At 31.2% G+C, this 15,093-nt stretch overlaps 2 protein-coding genes across 6 annotated transcripts in view; one reads left to right on the plus strand and one right to left on the minus strand.

Annotated features, from left to right (window-relative positions):
• Positions 1-268: 268 nt before the first annotated feature.
• Positions 269-10,698, minus strand: LOC126811802 (sorting nexin-8). Of its 2 annotated transcripts, XM_050537725.2 has the most exons (14): positions 10,635-10,698; positions 10,384-10,508; positions 9,672-9,804; positions 9,323-9,516; positions 8,994-9,111; positions 8,722-8,843; positions 8,393-8,473; positions 7,995-8,155; positions 7,109-7,241; positions 6,761-6,829; positions 5,978-6,091; positions 5,418-5,456; positions 4,718-4,867; positions 269-4,424 (listed from the first exon to the last, which is right to left on the minus strand). In XM_050537725.2, exons 1-14 carry the CDS (start codon positions 10,654-10,656, stop codon positions 4,290-4,292), a joined length of 1,596 nt encoding a protein of 531 aa, XP_050393682.1. In that variant the 5' UTR covers positions 10,657-10,698; the 3' UTR covers positions 269-4,289. The 2 variants fall into 2 exon arrangements, with proteins under 2 accessions (XP_050393682.1, XP_050393683.1); XM_050537726.2 differs by lacking the exon at positions 5,418-5,456.
• Positions 10,699-11,537: 839 nt separating this feature from the next.
• Positions 11,538-15,093, plus strand: part of LOC126811801 (IQ domain-containing protein E) — a 28,794-nt gene continuing 25,238 nt past the window's right edge. For 3 of the 4 annotated variants that reach the window (XM_050537719.2, XM_050537722.2, XM_050537723.2), the window contains exons 1-2: positions 11,538-11,579; positions 12,393-12,440. In XM_050537719.2, the coding sequence (XP_050393676.2) occupies positions 11,556-11,579; positions 12,393-12,440 (72 nt within the window). In that variant the 5' untranslated portion in view covers positions 11,538-11,555. Of the gene's footprint in view, positions 11,876-12,392; positions 12,441-15,093 lie in introns of all 4 variants that reach the window. The other variant, XM_050537721.2, reaches the window with a different exon arrangement.

Here is a 15,093-nt window from a genome sequence, read left to right on the forward strand (position 1 = left end):
CCATCACAATACCATTTTAAAATGTAAACAACTGGCCTTGAAAAAGGTAAATGACCAACATGTTTATGCCAAAGATAAAACAACCTGGCAGTTTCTCTATTTTCCCCTATAGGTCTTTCATTTCCCTTGTATTATGTGACATCTAACTTGTTTATGAATTTGGAACAATATTAGGTGGAGACCATAATATTGTTACATGGATCAGTGAGGTTGGAGAAAAACCAAACTAGCGAATTAGAGATTATTTATTCAAATATGATTTACTCTATGAACGTTACTTATCCGATTTAATAATTTATAAATATAGGAGATCATTAACAAGATTTGGGTATTCAAATCATGACTTGGGTATCAAATAACTTAGCCAGAGAAAACAGGATATGTAGGCTAAATATTGCTAGTCCATGTTATAATGAATGTCTTTATTATAATTTTAGCTCCATCTTACTTCCATATTATCAGAATCAGAAACCTTATAAAACGTGTAAGTGTATTTTTATAAACATATAGGGATATATGTAAATCTTTAGCAATGTTTATTAACAGTCATTTCTCCAGTAGGCTAACCAGTATTTCTATGAACAACAAAATATATATTTTAAACAACTTATTTTATTAAATACAACAAACAGATATACTGAGGTGCTATATATATATGTAAAATATACTATACACATGTTGGTATACAAATGGAATATGAACAATTAAAGCACCTCTATCCTTAAGTATATCCACAGCATTATTATAACGGAATATAAAAATATCCTTTGTGAAATGTATCATATAAATACTATACCTACATAAAATATATGTACATATATACAAATTCATTGTCTTTCAGTAATTGTGCAATGGAATACTTACAGTACTAACTGAAAGACTATTTGGTTTCAGTAATAATTAGAATACAATTTTTTAAATCTTTAACTTGTTCTACTTTATTGGAGTGTAAATATCATAAAGCCGTTCAGAGTTAATGATACATTCACACAAAGTAGACACCCAATCTTACTAGAAAAATACCTGATTCCTTGAAGAACCCATGGGGCGTGCAAAAAATGTGAGGGTAGGCCTATCCCTAAGAAGCAGCCTGTGTCCTCAAGCAAAGTAAGGAGTGCTTCTTATGTTATGTGTTGAGTGAATTCAATGGCATAGGATAATCCAAGAATTTGTGTTGTTCTTAGTGTTTAACGTCCGCTTCCACCAAAGGTGATATCACAAACAAGTCTTATTTTTCTTTCCTGTGGGAGGAAACCGGAGTACCCAGAGTAAACCCACAAGGTTGAGAAGGCGCTCCTATCTCCAAGCCACATACGCTCACACCAGGAATCAAAACCACAGGCCGCAAGCCAGAGGTGACTGGCCAGCCAGATGTCGAATCGTGGCACTCTAGACCACTAGGTCATCCCAACCCCCCTCCAAGAATTTACTTAGGCCTCAGTATTTATAGTAAAATGGATTCTCCCTCAATCAAGTCCACTGATAAACAAGGATGGTAAAAAGAGATTCTTGTGGCATGGAATACTTTTCTTCTTATTAACATGTTTTGAGAGGAATTTGAATCTATGATTTGATAGATAAAATAGTTTGAATATGTTTTTAGTCCAAATATATCATCAAATCACACAGTTTGTATGTGGGAAAGCATCTTTAAGCCTAATCATTGTTTTGGAATATGAGAGATAGCAAGTTGGATGTTTGTTTGTAGATGGATAATATATCTATGATTATACATTAGAAATAGATACTGACATATATTTCTATGATTATACTGACAATGTTGTAAGTTGCTAGGTAGAGCATCAAGACTTAGTGTGCATCTATGTAATATTATGTAAAAAAAACTGTGATAAGAAAAAAATTAATTGATAAAATAATAAATGATATAACTACAAAAAATGTGATATAAATAAACTATGACATTCAAGACTATAATTATTGACATATTTAATAAACAAAAATATAATAAGAGATAGGTTCGACTCATTTGGAAAGAGTTTGGTATATTTACAGATTAATTCCTTGAGTTTCACTTAAGCTAAAAGTATATTTCTTATGACCTAAAGCAGGCTCAAAATAAATAAATAAAAATACCCCATGCTGTTAACTATAAATTTTGCAGACCACTTGTTTTCGATGAAGAGTCAGTTAGTTGTTACTCATGTAATGACAGTATTTTTAGATTTGGAATTAAATAGGATTCCCAAATTATAGCATGTAGTTTGCAGCAACACATATATTTCTCCCTGTGCTTTGGATATATTTTAAGAGATTGAACATCTCATTTTATCCAAAGTGATGAGTGATATGGGGTGAATACAAACCAAATGATGGGTTATTCAATATACATCGAAGTGTGGATTGAAAAATTAAGGAGGGTAGCATTAAATTTTCAACAGAAAAGGGGCCATGTCCTCTATACAGGAAAATGTTTAGTACATATATTTATTTTTTTTTCATTGAGTTACTTGCATCAATTACCCCTCCTTGTTAAAGGCTTTTCACAATAATTTATAATTTGTGCCTAATTAAGTGTAAATAGTCTTTTTAACATTCCACCAAAACATGATAATAGAGATCAGACAAGACTGCTCTATGAGAAAACTCATGTTTCAGTGGTTTAAAAATATAGACTAGAAATAAGTACAACAATGACAATATTTCAATTTAAATGCACCAAATATTTTGATTAATTTAATTTTGAAAAATTAACTGGTATTATCATGAGATATAGACTAACTTTAGACTATCTGTTTTCTTTTTTCCTTTTTTTAAATATGATATACTCGTAATATACATGTACAGGAAACCCCTCAAACATTTCTGACCGCAAATTGTGATAAATGATTTATTTTAGAGCTAGCATGAATGAATTTGCTCACAGTAGGGGAATGAGAAGCCCCTGTTTATTATTTCTTGGAAGTGAGTTTTAAATAGGAATGTGAACTATTAATCAAGGTACATATTATATAATGCTGACTGCCCAATGTTGAATACTTGGTAGGTTAATAGGTTTCAGATGGTTTATTGATTCAAATAAAAGATCTTACTTGTCAAGTGATTATTTAATTGTCAATAATTATCTTGTTTTAAAAATGATAAAAGTTTTGTAATATAGTTATTTATGAATGTTGATTTATTATTAACATTTTGCCTAATTTCAACTGTCATGAAACATTACTTTATTTTTGGACCAATGAACCTATTAACCAATCACGTCAAATAACACACTTTTATGGTTATTTGATTATGTTCCAAGTACTAAATGCCATTCAAAGAATAAATCAATCACATCATTAATCAATCTTCAGATTACTGAACATATGGCAGTAAAATTAATTAATATGTGTTATATATTTATTTATAAAATAACAATTAAAGATCCTAGGCAGTATTTAATGGTGAATAACAATACAAATCAAACCATATAAATATAATATATAAAATAACAATTAAAGATCCTAGGCATTGTTATTTTATAAATTTTATATATATATAAGTAGAAATAAAACTTTTAGATGTTGAATATATAATAACTATTATAAAGTTGCCATTATACTGTAGATATGCACCAATAAATCAATCATGCATTTTCATGCAATCTGTAAATTGATTGCTTACATTAAAAACAATCACATACACTTATAATAATTACTTGGTTGATTTCAGATCTGATATGGACCTCCTTTCATTCATTATATAGAAAAACAAAATTATGTCATCCAATGAACAGTAATTTTTATTTCTTACAAAAATATGCAAAAAATCTATTATTTGGAACCTTTTAAAACCAACAAGCAATAAGTGACCACAATTTTTGTCAAAATTTTATATGGTGCTTTATGTGATATTTAAGAAATTTTGATTTTTCAAACACCCTTGTAAGATTTGTTTACTGACTATGAATTTTATTTGGTAGAATAAATCATGACAAGTTTTCACTAAATAACTTCTCATTGGTATGAAATTCATTTTTTACACCATAATGAAAAAATATTTAATTATTGTCACTAACCAAATGAATATTAGATTCACAAAAGGAAAACATAAAGGAAAACATAAATGAAATGAAATGAACGTCATACTTTTCTGCAGAAAGAAAACATAAAATCTGAGACATATTAGTATGATATTAGCAGTCAGGTAAACACATATATAACCCATTTGCTTTTTATGGTATACATCAACGTTTTTGAATTTGGAAAATATACCATGTACTGAATGTCAATAACAAGATAAAAACATACAAATAATATTCAATCATCACAGATTTATTTGCTTGGAGTACATTACATGCTGATCCCAGAGTGACTGTTTAAAGGAGATCCAATCGGGGAGGTGGTTGTAGGTGATGACGGGACTGAAACATTTTTGGGGTTAAGAGTTTCCACTATTGGTGATATTGCAGTCCACACAAACGCTAACTGAAATACATAACAAAGTTTTTAAAAATGTTAGAAACCATTATAGCATGAGTAAGAATCTTCTTAATTACTTGTTCAACAGTGCTTTAAAAAGTTTATAAGTTTAGCAAATACAAATCAAATATTTTAAAAATAGAAACTAATGTAAAACTTAAATGGTCATAAGTTATATTAAAACTGATAAATAACTGAATATTGGACTATTGTGTTTTCTGGCAGGAGTATTTTTGATAAATTTTATATTTGAATACTTTTAATGGCTTTTTGTCCATCAAAATTCAATGTCATCTCACCTCATTATGTGCTTTAGCCTCTACTTCTGCCATTGAACTCAGGACTTCATAAAATATGTCTAAATTACCATGTATTAACTGAGTTTCCATTTGTAAGCAATGAAGAGAAAAATAATTTCTATTTTCCATATTAGCTATTTGACTTTCTTGCTGTAAAGAACATAAAAATGTCATTTTTGATGCTACCTCAAAAAGTATTAGTTGATTTAACATATACTTATAAATAGCTTGTAACAAAACACAAAAGAAATATTATTGTTGAAAGTATTAGTTTTAAAATAACTGTCTGGATAGTCAAAATATCAACTATCCTGAAAGTTTCAATATTATATTGTTAATTTGCTTAGACAGATATTCAATGTACATTAAAACAATTCTGGGTCCACAGATAGATACAGTTTAAGCCAAAACCGAACTAATACAGAACCAAAATTAGTAACCTAACATCCACTTAACATTTTGACACATAGATTATGAAAATTGTTACTTCAAACACAATCCTGTAAGATAAGTCACACAATTAATACATTACTGCAAAATATATTAAATTGAACATGGCGTAGGAAAAAAGGAAAGCAATTTAAGGATAAAACAAGCAAAAACATAGCAAATAAAAAAATTAGACAAATAGTTATAACTGACACTATTATTTCAAAGTTTGTTGTACATGTACATGTGTATTTAGTATTAGTTGACTTACATCTAAGATTCTCTGTTCAAGTTGTTCTACTGTACCTGTCTGTAAAACAATCATTATAAACGAACTCCCGTAAAATAGCAATAAATAATTATATATATTAAACTAAATTTACATAACAGAAGCTTTTAATCAGGATGGATAAGGGAATTTGTCCTAATATATAAGCTAAATGGATTGCATCAATATTTAAAGGAGTTTGCTAGGTTATGTGCAAATTTAGGAGGAATGTATACATTTTTAGGATAAATTTCAAAATTGTTGTTTCCTCTAAATTTACAACTTTAATTAAGTGGAAACCTCCTAATGAAAAGTTAAATAATCAATTTGGATCAAGTCTTGAAAAATTAGATATTGTCTGAAAAATGCAATCATGGCTTTAATAATTCATTATTACTAAATTTAATGAATTAACTTCAGTTGAATAAATACAATTAAAAGTAAATTTTGATTTTCCTTTTTAACATTATATCATTATCTATAAATCATATACTTCGAGATTTTTGAAAAACAAAATAACAGTAATTTATATTGTGAAATGTGCCGAAGTGTGATATAAATACCTCTGCAGATCCCTGTACAGTAGCTGACATCTTTTTTTTCTTATACTGACCCATTTTTTGTATAGCCCTTTGATGATCGTTTAATACTCCTTTCTCATGTCGATCACATAAATCCTTACAAAAGATAGAACTTAGTACAATTATTTATATTAGACTATGAACATAAAGATACATTGCCAGGCAACGAAACATATGCCCACAGTAGCTAAGTAGTCTGGGGAGTCAACAAGGGTTGTCGCATATTTTATTCTTTTGTCAGAAATGAAAACATTTCCAATACACTCAGATCTGAGTAACAACCCATTTGGCTTCTAGTTCTGCTCTATTTTAACATTTAGCATACAAAATATTTAATATCAATTGCCATTATCACTGAAAGTTGTTGAAAATTGATAGGTTTCTTCGTCTCACTGTATTAAATATAATGGCAATCGGATATTAACTTTAGCCTCTAAAGCATCCTCAAGATTTTTCAAAGGGATAAAGGGCACAACTTTGGCAGTAATTATCCTAATTCGTTGAAAATCAATAGGCATTTGTGTCTCATGACCTTAAAAATTGTGTCAATCGGATATTAAATTTAGCCTTTAAAGTGTCCACAAGATTTATCAAGGGCCATAACGCTGGCAGTAATTGAAAACAACAGGATTCTTCATCTCATGACCTTAAACATTGTGTATAAATCTGAAGTCAATCATATATTAACTTTAGTGTTTAGAGCATCCACAAGATATTTCAAAGTGATCAAGGGCCATAACTTTGACAGTAATTATATGCACTTACTTTATATGCTGTTAACATATCTTGGAATAAAGACAGTTTTTCTACAACACCCTCCTCTGCTTCAACAGCCTAAAATATATTTAACAAGTTTCTGTTAATTAATTCATGATGCTGATTGTTATTTGAAAGATTTTGAATTACAATGAATATCAGTAATTCAACATCTTTTCCAGATGATATAAACAAACCAGCACACCCTACGCATGGATTCAGCCATAAAAATTAGTTATTATCCCAAAAGTGCAAATGACGATCAGCAGCTTTAAATATGAAAGCAATTCCTCAATAATTCCCATCCATTGACTTTAAAAATGTATAGATACAACTCACACTATTGTGAATATTTACCTCATGGGATGCTTTATCAGATAATGTTGCATATTCTACTGATAATCGTTTGAAACCTCTCTGTAAATGAGACCAGGTATCGTTGTTGCCTGTTGCCCAGGCTGTGACAGGAGTGGCATCATTACTCATCAAACTATAAGCAAATCAAATCAACATTGTTTAAACGAATCTACTATATCTATATAATTAGTTATGAGTACTACAGTAGAATCTGCATTAAGCAGCCACCCATGGGAATTTTCACAACTGACCGCTTAACGGGAGTGGCCTCTTAATAAAATCTTGTTGCTTTTTGTGCTGACATAAATAAATCAAATAATGTGTCGTTACGCGTGAAAACAATGATCAGGTTAGTCGTTTAATAAAACAAAAGATTAATAAACAGATAATCCCGGGTTGATTGTTATTTTTACATTTCTTTTTACCTGATCAGTGGGGGTCCAGTTTATTAACTACTACTCACGGGATTAGCGGGGGTGTTACAAAGAATGACAAGATGGTATCATTCAACAATGGCCGTTGAATGGGCCGTGTTTTGTTGAATTTATTAGTAAAATAGTGACCGCTGGCCGCGTTAGAGGAGTGACCATTGAATAAAGAGATGAAACAACAGAATTTCTACGGGGGGAATTTATCGTGACCGCTTACAAGGAGATGTTGCTGAATAGGAGTGGCTGCTCATACAGATTCTACTGTATATTTATAAATTAAATCCACAGGCACAGAAATTAGACACTATGATATTAACATCAAAAATAATTAACAATTTGAACATTAAGTACCACATAATTATGTTATGTCCTATGTAAAGTTCATTGAATGGGAAAAAAAAGTATCAATTAACTTCAGATGCATGTTAGATATAAATAAGTAAAATTATGCCTACCTAAGTTCACTGCCAAAATGCAACATATCTCCTGCAAACCCTGCTGCATTAACAACCATTTTTTCAGATATGTCTTTCATTTTGGAAACACTATTATATAATAATTGTATTAATTGTTTACTATAACCTATCTGTGTCTGTGTATCTAATGGTACTAAATCCTGAAAAACATGAAGATAAATTTTATTTCATTTTATTATAAACGTTCAATTTACAAAAGGTCTCATAAACCCAATCTCTACAACCACCTACATAAATTCTATCATTTCAAGTGGGATTTCCAGGAGAACTACAATGATGACAATATATTGACAATACAACAAGTCCATAAACCCTTTTTGTCATGTCAAAAAATGTTCATAATAATTACACTTTAAGTAACCATTTATAATACAAACCTTTGCTTTACTTGCTAAATTACTAATCATAAATTCATCAGGGCTGCCTCTAAAATGATCTTTGATTTTATGCTGCATATCCTATTAAAGAAATTATGTATTTTAAAAGATTTTCTAAAAAAAAAAAGTATTTACAAAAAAAACATTCAGAAACAATGTACCGGTAATAGTAAGTGCATGAGTTGAGAACCACACTACACACAAACAAAACCAATTTGATAAGTCAAACTACACAGATATTGGAAGAATCAAACAACAAATGAAACTAAAACATCTAAAGAATTAATTATAATACGATAAACTGAATTCATTAATAATTCTGTACTTACTGTGCCGTTGTAAGTAAGAAAAAACTTTAATAATTCATCATCATTAAGTTGTGGATGTCTGGTTACTATTATTAAAAATCTCTTTAATGATCGTCTTCTCTGTTCAATAAATTCTCTATTAGCTGAAATAAAAAATTCTCATTTAATAATCTAACAACAATTTAAAAAGTGAAACATTATGTGGATTTACCAATAAGAGATATCTGAACACACTGAAAATTAAGTTTGAAAGTCTGTTGCTGTGGTTAAATATTATGAGAAAATTAAAATACCTCCCATCATCTTTTTTGGTGGTAATCTTGGAATTAATCGATATGGAAATCTTAACATTAAAAGTTCATGGAATGATATGAAATCGTTATAACGCCTTAAAACTGTTGTTTTCCAACGCTGAAATATGAAAAAAAAAAAAATAAAAATAACATAGTGAATTACAAAATAACAGGAATGAACTTAGTTAATAAACTGAAAATAATTTCAAAGGTTTATGGAAGGACATTTGTTTTATTATAACTGAATCCAATATTAACTAAGTCCTTTATTGGGATATTATCATAATTGGAATTTAATATCTTAAATAATTATACAAATCAATAATTACCTGACTGGTAACTTCATATTCTACATGTTTTAAAATAAGCCCCTTTTTTTCTGGAACTAATTCAACCTTGACGGTATCTAAATTGCACAGTTCAGAATAATTCAATCCCAGTACATTTGGATTTTTCTCCCTTCTTAATCGAATACTTGTTGTTTTCAGATCAGAAAGGTCACCAAGAGATGGTTTCGGTAATTCTGAATAAGCAAATAAAAAACATGATTACCTTTATTTGAAAATGTGTAAATTCCTTTTTCATTTCACAGAAAATCACAATCATTACACTCTTTCCAGTATTAAACAAGATTAAATAACAAAATAATTTGCAGTAAGATGTGATAGAATTGTCTACCTTGGCCAGAAAAACTTTCCAACAATTTTTCATTGATATTTTTCCCCTGCTGTGCTAAAGCTGTAAGTGCCAATGCCTTGTAAAGCCCATTTCTAGCTACAAAACCTTGACTACTATCCACCAATTCCCATATCTGAAAGTAAACAAATACATGTCATCTAAAGCTTTATTTTAGATATTCTATATCTTCCCTTGACAAAATTTAATGCAATGAACAAAAAATGCAGTATATTTGTCATTAGGTACAACATGGATACATTCAATAGCATATCTTTGTCAAATATTGCACAATAAAATAATGCAAAAAAATTATTTGCTATTAGGTACAACATGTATACATTAACATATCTATTGCCAGATATTGTACAATAAAATAATAACAATTTTTTATTTTGTTAATAAATCTCCCCCCCCCCCACAAAAACAACAACAAAAAATAGATATAATAAAAATAATCACTATCCTTGGTTATATAATTAATTTTGCAATAGATATATTTACATAGATGTTGCTGTCAATGTCATGTGCAGTGGTTTAAAGTGCACCTTGCAGACAGCCAACAATACGACGATCAGTGGAAACGCCCACAACTTTTTAAAACATCTTCTCAAAATAAAGTGTCCTTTTATTGAGTAGATCTAAATTAAATGATACTATTTTCAGTTGGCATTGTTAGTATATATTCTAAATTTGTTTAATGATGGCAACTTACCTGCATTATGGTAGTCTTTGGTAAACTTGACTTGACCAATAATTGCACAAAAAGTTCTCGATCAACATGTTCTTGATTTGGGCAGACGATGTCGTACACCTCCCGGTAAAACGGCGGAATGGACCCTGAAAAATGCCAATTTGAGTTCAGAAAACATTGACACTGCAACTGTTTATTCATCAACAAATTCTATTGTCTCATGACACAACTGTCAATCTATTACTTTAGCATGTAAACTAAGTTCAACTTACCAAAAACAAGGTCGGCCGACATTTTCTCTATTTCCAAGTCATGTGATCGAAAAATACTCTCCAACCGGTTGAACTTGATTACCGAGTTGATTTATTCATTAGTTCCCATCATATCATTCGACAGACCACCATCGTCATATCAAGACCGCATTCTGCATTCAAAGTTTAGTATGATCAGGACCGATTTACACTTTTACATTGTATTCGGTGCTTATTTTTCTAGCTTCTGAAAAAGAACTAGAATCGCTCTAACCATGATAATACACACCCATTCTGTTTCAACTCTCTATAATGTTATCCATCGGGCGTTATAAAATACATACAATAAAATGTTCTTATCGGTGATTTAAGATTAATAATATCGTTTTTCTCCAATTTTTAACTATCCATAATTTTATCAGTCATTTATGAAATCATTTAAATTTTGGATAATTATGATTTGTTGAATGTGCCATATCTTTAACATATTTCCTTATTGTCGGTCGCTTTTCTTAGCCTTGTCGGTGATAAGGATAACTTCAGGATTTTTTTATTTTTTTTTGTGTTTTGTGTAGTACATTTCGGACAGAAATGACATGTAATCTTTTTGTTTATCATCATTGCGAATATTGGCCCTCAACTGGATTCATATACATCATCGGTATGGGAATTGGGGGTAATTGAGGTCACAGGGGGAACCCAATGGTATTACTCTTTATTCAATATTAAATTATCTTTTTATTAATCTTCTATGTTTTATTTAAAACATAATGTAGGCCTATCTAGGTAAAATATCTTATTCGGCCAGTTAAAAAAACGCTAATAGATAGACCTGCTGTAGGTTCATCAAACTGTAAGCACGGATGAACATCCAAAGCAAGTTAGACTTTGTATAGATTCTCATTGGCTAAGTGTTTTGTTGGAGATTATGTATGTTTATTGATGGTTGCAATGTTTACTGGCAAGGTGCCCGTTTGTTTATTAATTGACCCAATTAGCGACACAAATAGTAACAATTTCATTCGTTTTACTTTAAACTTCAATCCTCCATCATCGGGTACAATCTAGTTATGAATCTGTGACCCAAGAACACTGGCTTTTAGCGTGTATGGGTGTTGATTGTTGTAACTAATGAAGCTAGGTGTTCAATAACATATTGACTGGTTGTGCATGACATTCATATATGCTGCTTATTGTGAGACCGGTTCAGACACGAGGACATACCTGTAGATTAGGTCTTTAAAATGCGGAAACGTATTCAGGTAATTAAGTCCTGAATTTCTTTTTATATTAAAATCTGTAATTATATATGAGTATGTACAGCCCATGATGCTTTTGTCTTAGATTCTTATTTGACAGCTTCAGCAGATCTTATCCTCTGTAATTGACATTGGTATTAATCAAATTTTAAGTTATTTATGATTTCACAAGTTGAGAAGACATTGTGAGTGAGGCATACTCTATGTTTAGAATGGATAAGATCTCTTCTGCACAAACTATCCTATTTTATTAATGCAATATAAGAGTAACCTATAATCAAATAATGTAATACAATATATGTTGTATCTACTTCTGTATTGTCGTGACAAGTGGGAAAATTCATGCTGTGACATATGTATGTCCCAACTTTGTACTTGAGTAGATAATACTAACTTGGGTAGATAATACTAGAACCTGTGCGTAATGAAAATGTCATATTGTTGATGAAATTTAAATGAATATGGAAAAATTGAAGGTATGGTAAATCTTTTGTATGTAATTATTAAATCTTATTTTCAGAATAATGATGATTATGAATCTGATGATTATGAAGAAACTGACACATTGGTATGTTTTAAGTTGTACAATGTTGAAAATAAAATTATTGTTATTGAAATCTTATTGAAATTAACTACATTAATCTTACAAACACAATACAGCTATTATCATTACAACAGATTTCTTTTATTACTTTGCATGTTTATTATATTTTATTTTTGCTCTACAACCAAGTTTTATATTTATCAATGGCATCTTGATTCTAAATTTTGTTTTACTACACCAGACGTGAGAGTTAGAGTGAGAAATGGGGTTTAAAGTCCACTCGACACAAACTAGGTCATTTCGGGACTAACATATGGTTTAATTTTATTTCAATAATTCGCTTGCGTGCAGTGGTCTTTAGCAGTGGGAGGAAACCGGAGGACCCGGAGAAAACCCACAAGGTTGGACAGGCGACCCTACTCCTTGTCACGTACAACCGGGGATTCGAAACCATGCCAGTCGAGTCAATGACAGACTTTATGATACAGCGCGTGCACGCTAACCATTCAGCCATCCAACCCCCCTACTACACCAGACAATGTTGTGCAGACTCATGTTGGTACACACTCCACCAGTTTTTGTTAAATGTTATAACTTTTTAATTTTTTCAGGTTTTTACGGCTGATTTGATTTGTTGGACATTTATACTTCATTGTCATTGTTTAATTACCACCTAATTATACATGTTAATTGTTAACACTTTTCACACATCTAAACATTTTGTCCTAGTAGAAATCCATGAGGTCTTGCAATAAGGGTGGCCTGGCAATTTACTGTAACTTGATAAACTCCTGGAATGTCAGTTGAATAAACTTAAATCCCAGAATGACATTTTGAATAGCTACAACCTAGATTCTAAAGACAGATGACTGGATCAGTGCTCGGACACTCTTGACTATACTTGTCCAAATGTAATAAGATTGATAGATTTTTTTCTCTTTAAACTAATGGTAGCATTATATTATATCTGTAAATAATTATTGGATTCACATACTTATTATCTCATTAAGGTTGCCGCGATACCCCGGGGATGGCGATATATCGCAATAATTAGGTGAGGCGATAAAATTATCATCTGGAATCTCAAATATTGTTTTATCATGACATATCGCGATAATTCTAAAAAATAATGCGATATTTTCATTTTTGATCACAATTCACGTTAAATCTGTTCAAAATACTCCAAAAATGTAGAAGAAATCAAATTGTAACAAGTGCCGATATTAGATCTATTCCATTTTCCAAATTCCACAACAGAATTTGAGACGGCCGTTTTTAACGCAAAGGACCAACTGACCAACATTAGTCTCATGTGTCAAGTACATTTCACTGAATAATATTAATCGTTATCATACACGTGTTGGCTACGCTTTGATATAGTCTGGTCCCATACCCCCACGAAGAAAGCATCCACAATATTATAATTATAAAAGATATTATAACGGTAAGGATACCCCTACTCAGAATGATACAGTTAAACTGCACGTGACAATATATGTCGCCATAGTAACGAAGAGGTGGTTTATCACTGATTACTCAGTCCTTTGAAAATTAAATTGATATTTTACATTGAAAAATCGTCAGGATAATATTTCTTTTATTCTTTAAATAAAATGGCTTCCGAGCTTGAAACTGTCAATGTCAATCAGAATATTTCGGATGACAGTTCGGCAGACTGCGAAAAACACACTGCTGCTGACACAAAAAAGAGCATTTCTTCTGTCTCTCATATAAGGATATATTTAGTTTAAAAAGAACATCCAACAAATCTGTTAACCAGATATTGAGTTGATGAATATTTAATCGGTATTCCAGGCATTCCAGCTGATCTAAATAGAAATAATACAATGATCTGAGGTGACGATACCTACAGGAATAATCTTACCACAGCATAAATATATATATGTTTCTACGTCTCACTTCATCAGTACATCCCACATACATTGCTAATCAATGCTTGATATAAAATGTAAAAACGACCTGATGCATTGTTATTCGTGGTAAGTCAAACGTCTTAAGTAGAAGACCGGGATAAAAATATACACAATGTGAGTCCTAAGAAGAGAATAAGAATCGAATATAACCAGAGACAATAATAGACAATCACAAGGCTATTAAGTTATGTACGGTAGTAAGAAGAGAGTGCATGGGCCATGCATAGGATGTGGCGACCGGATTTGACGGCCTGCTTTCCACGTCTGATGGCTGAATGGTTAGCACGTGCGCCGTATCATAAGGCCTGTCATTGAGTCAACTGGCTTGGTTTTGAATTCCCGGTTGTACATGACAAATAGTAGGGTTGCCTGTCCAACCTCTTGGGTTTTCTCCGGGTCGTCCGGTTTCCTCCCACTGCTAAAGACCCCTACGTGCAAGTGATTTATTGAAATAAAATTAAAACCATATGTTAGTCCCAAAATGATCTAGTCTGTGTCAAGTGGATGTTAAACCCCATTTCTCTCCCTCTCTCTTTCCAAGTCTGACAAAAGACCCATGGTACTACACACATTGAATTTGTTATGGACTTGATCCATTGTTATTACTGTTTTAAGGTAGTTTTTGATCAAAATATTTTATGGAGCTTTTACCATGGCACTTTTTGGGCTGGTATCCTCCCACCTAGTATCTAAGACACCTTAAGTGCACACAGTGGCATTTGCCCCCCCCCCCCCCCATTAAT

This window comes from Patella vulgata, chromosome 2 (assembly GCF_932274485.2).
Source record: "Patella vulgata chromosome 2, xgPatVulg1.2, whole genome shotgun sequence".
NCBI classification, from domain to species: Eukaryota; Metazoa; Mollusca; class Gastropoda; family Patellidae; genus Patella; species Patella vulgata.

Bases quoted from the DNA above. Each gene is read 5' to 3' on its own strand.
- LOC126811802 (XM_050537725.2), bottom strand. From the start codon at position 10,656: ATGTCGGCCGACCTTGTTTTTG. The intron at 9,112-9,322 runs GTAATTATTGAT...TTCATATTTCAG, and splicing joins AATATGAAGTTACCAGTCAG to CGTTGGAAAACAACAGTTTT. The intron at 4,868-5,417 runs GTAAGTCAACTA...TGTTCTTTACAG, and splicing joins TTGAACAGAGAATCTTAGAT to CAAGAAAGTCAAATAGCTAA.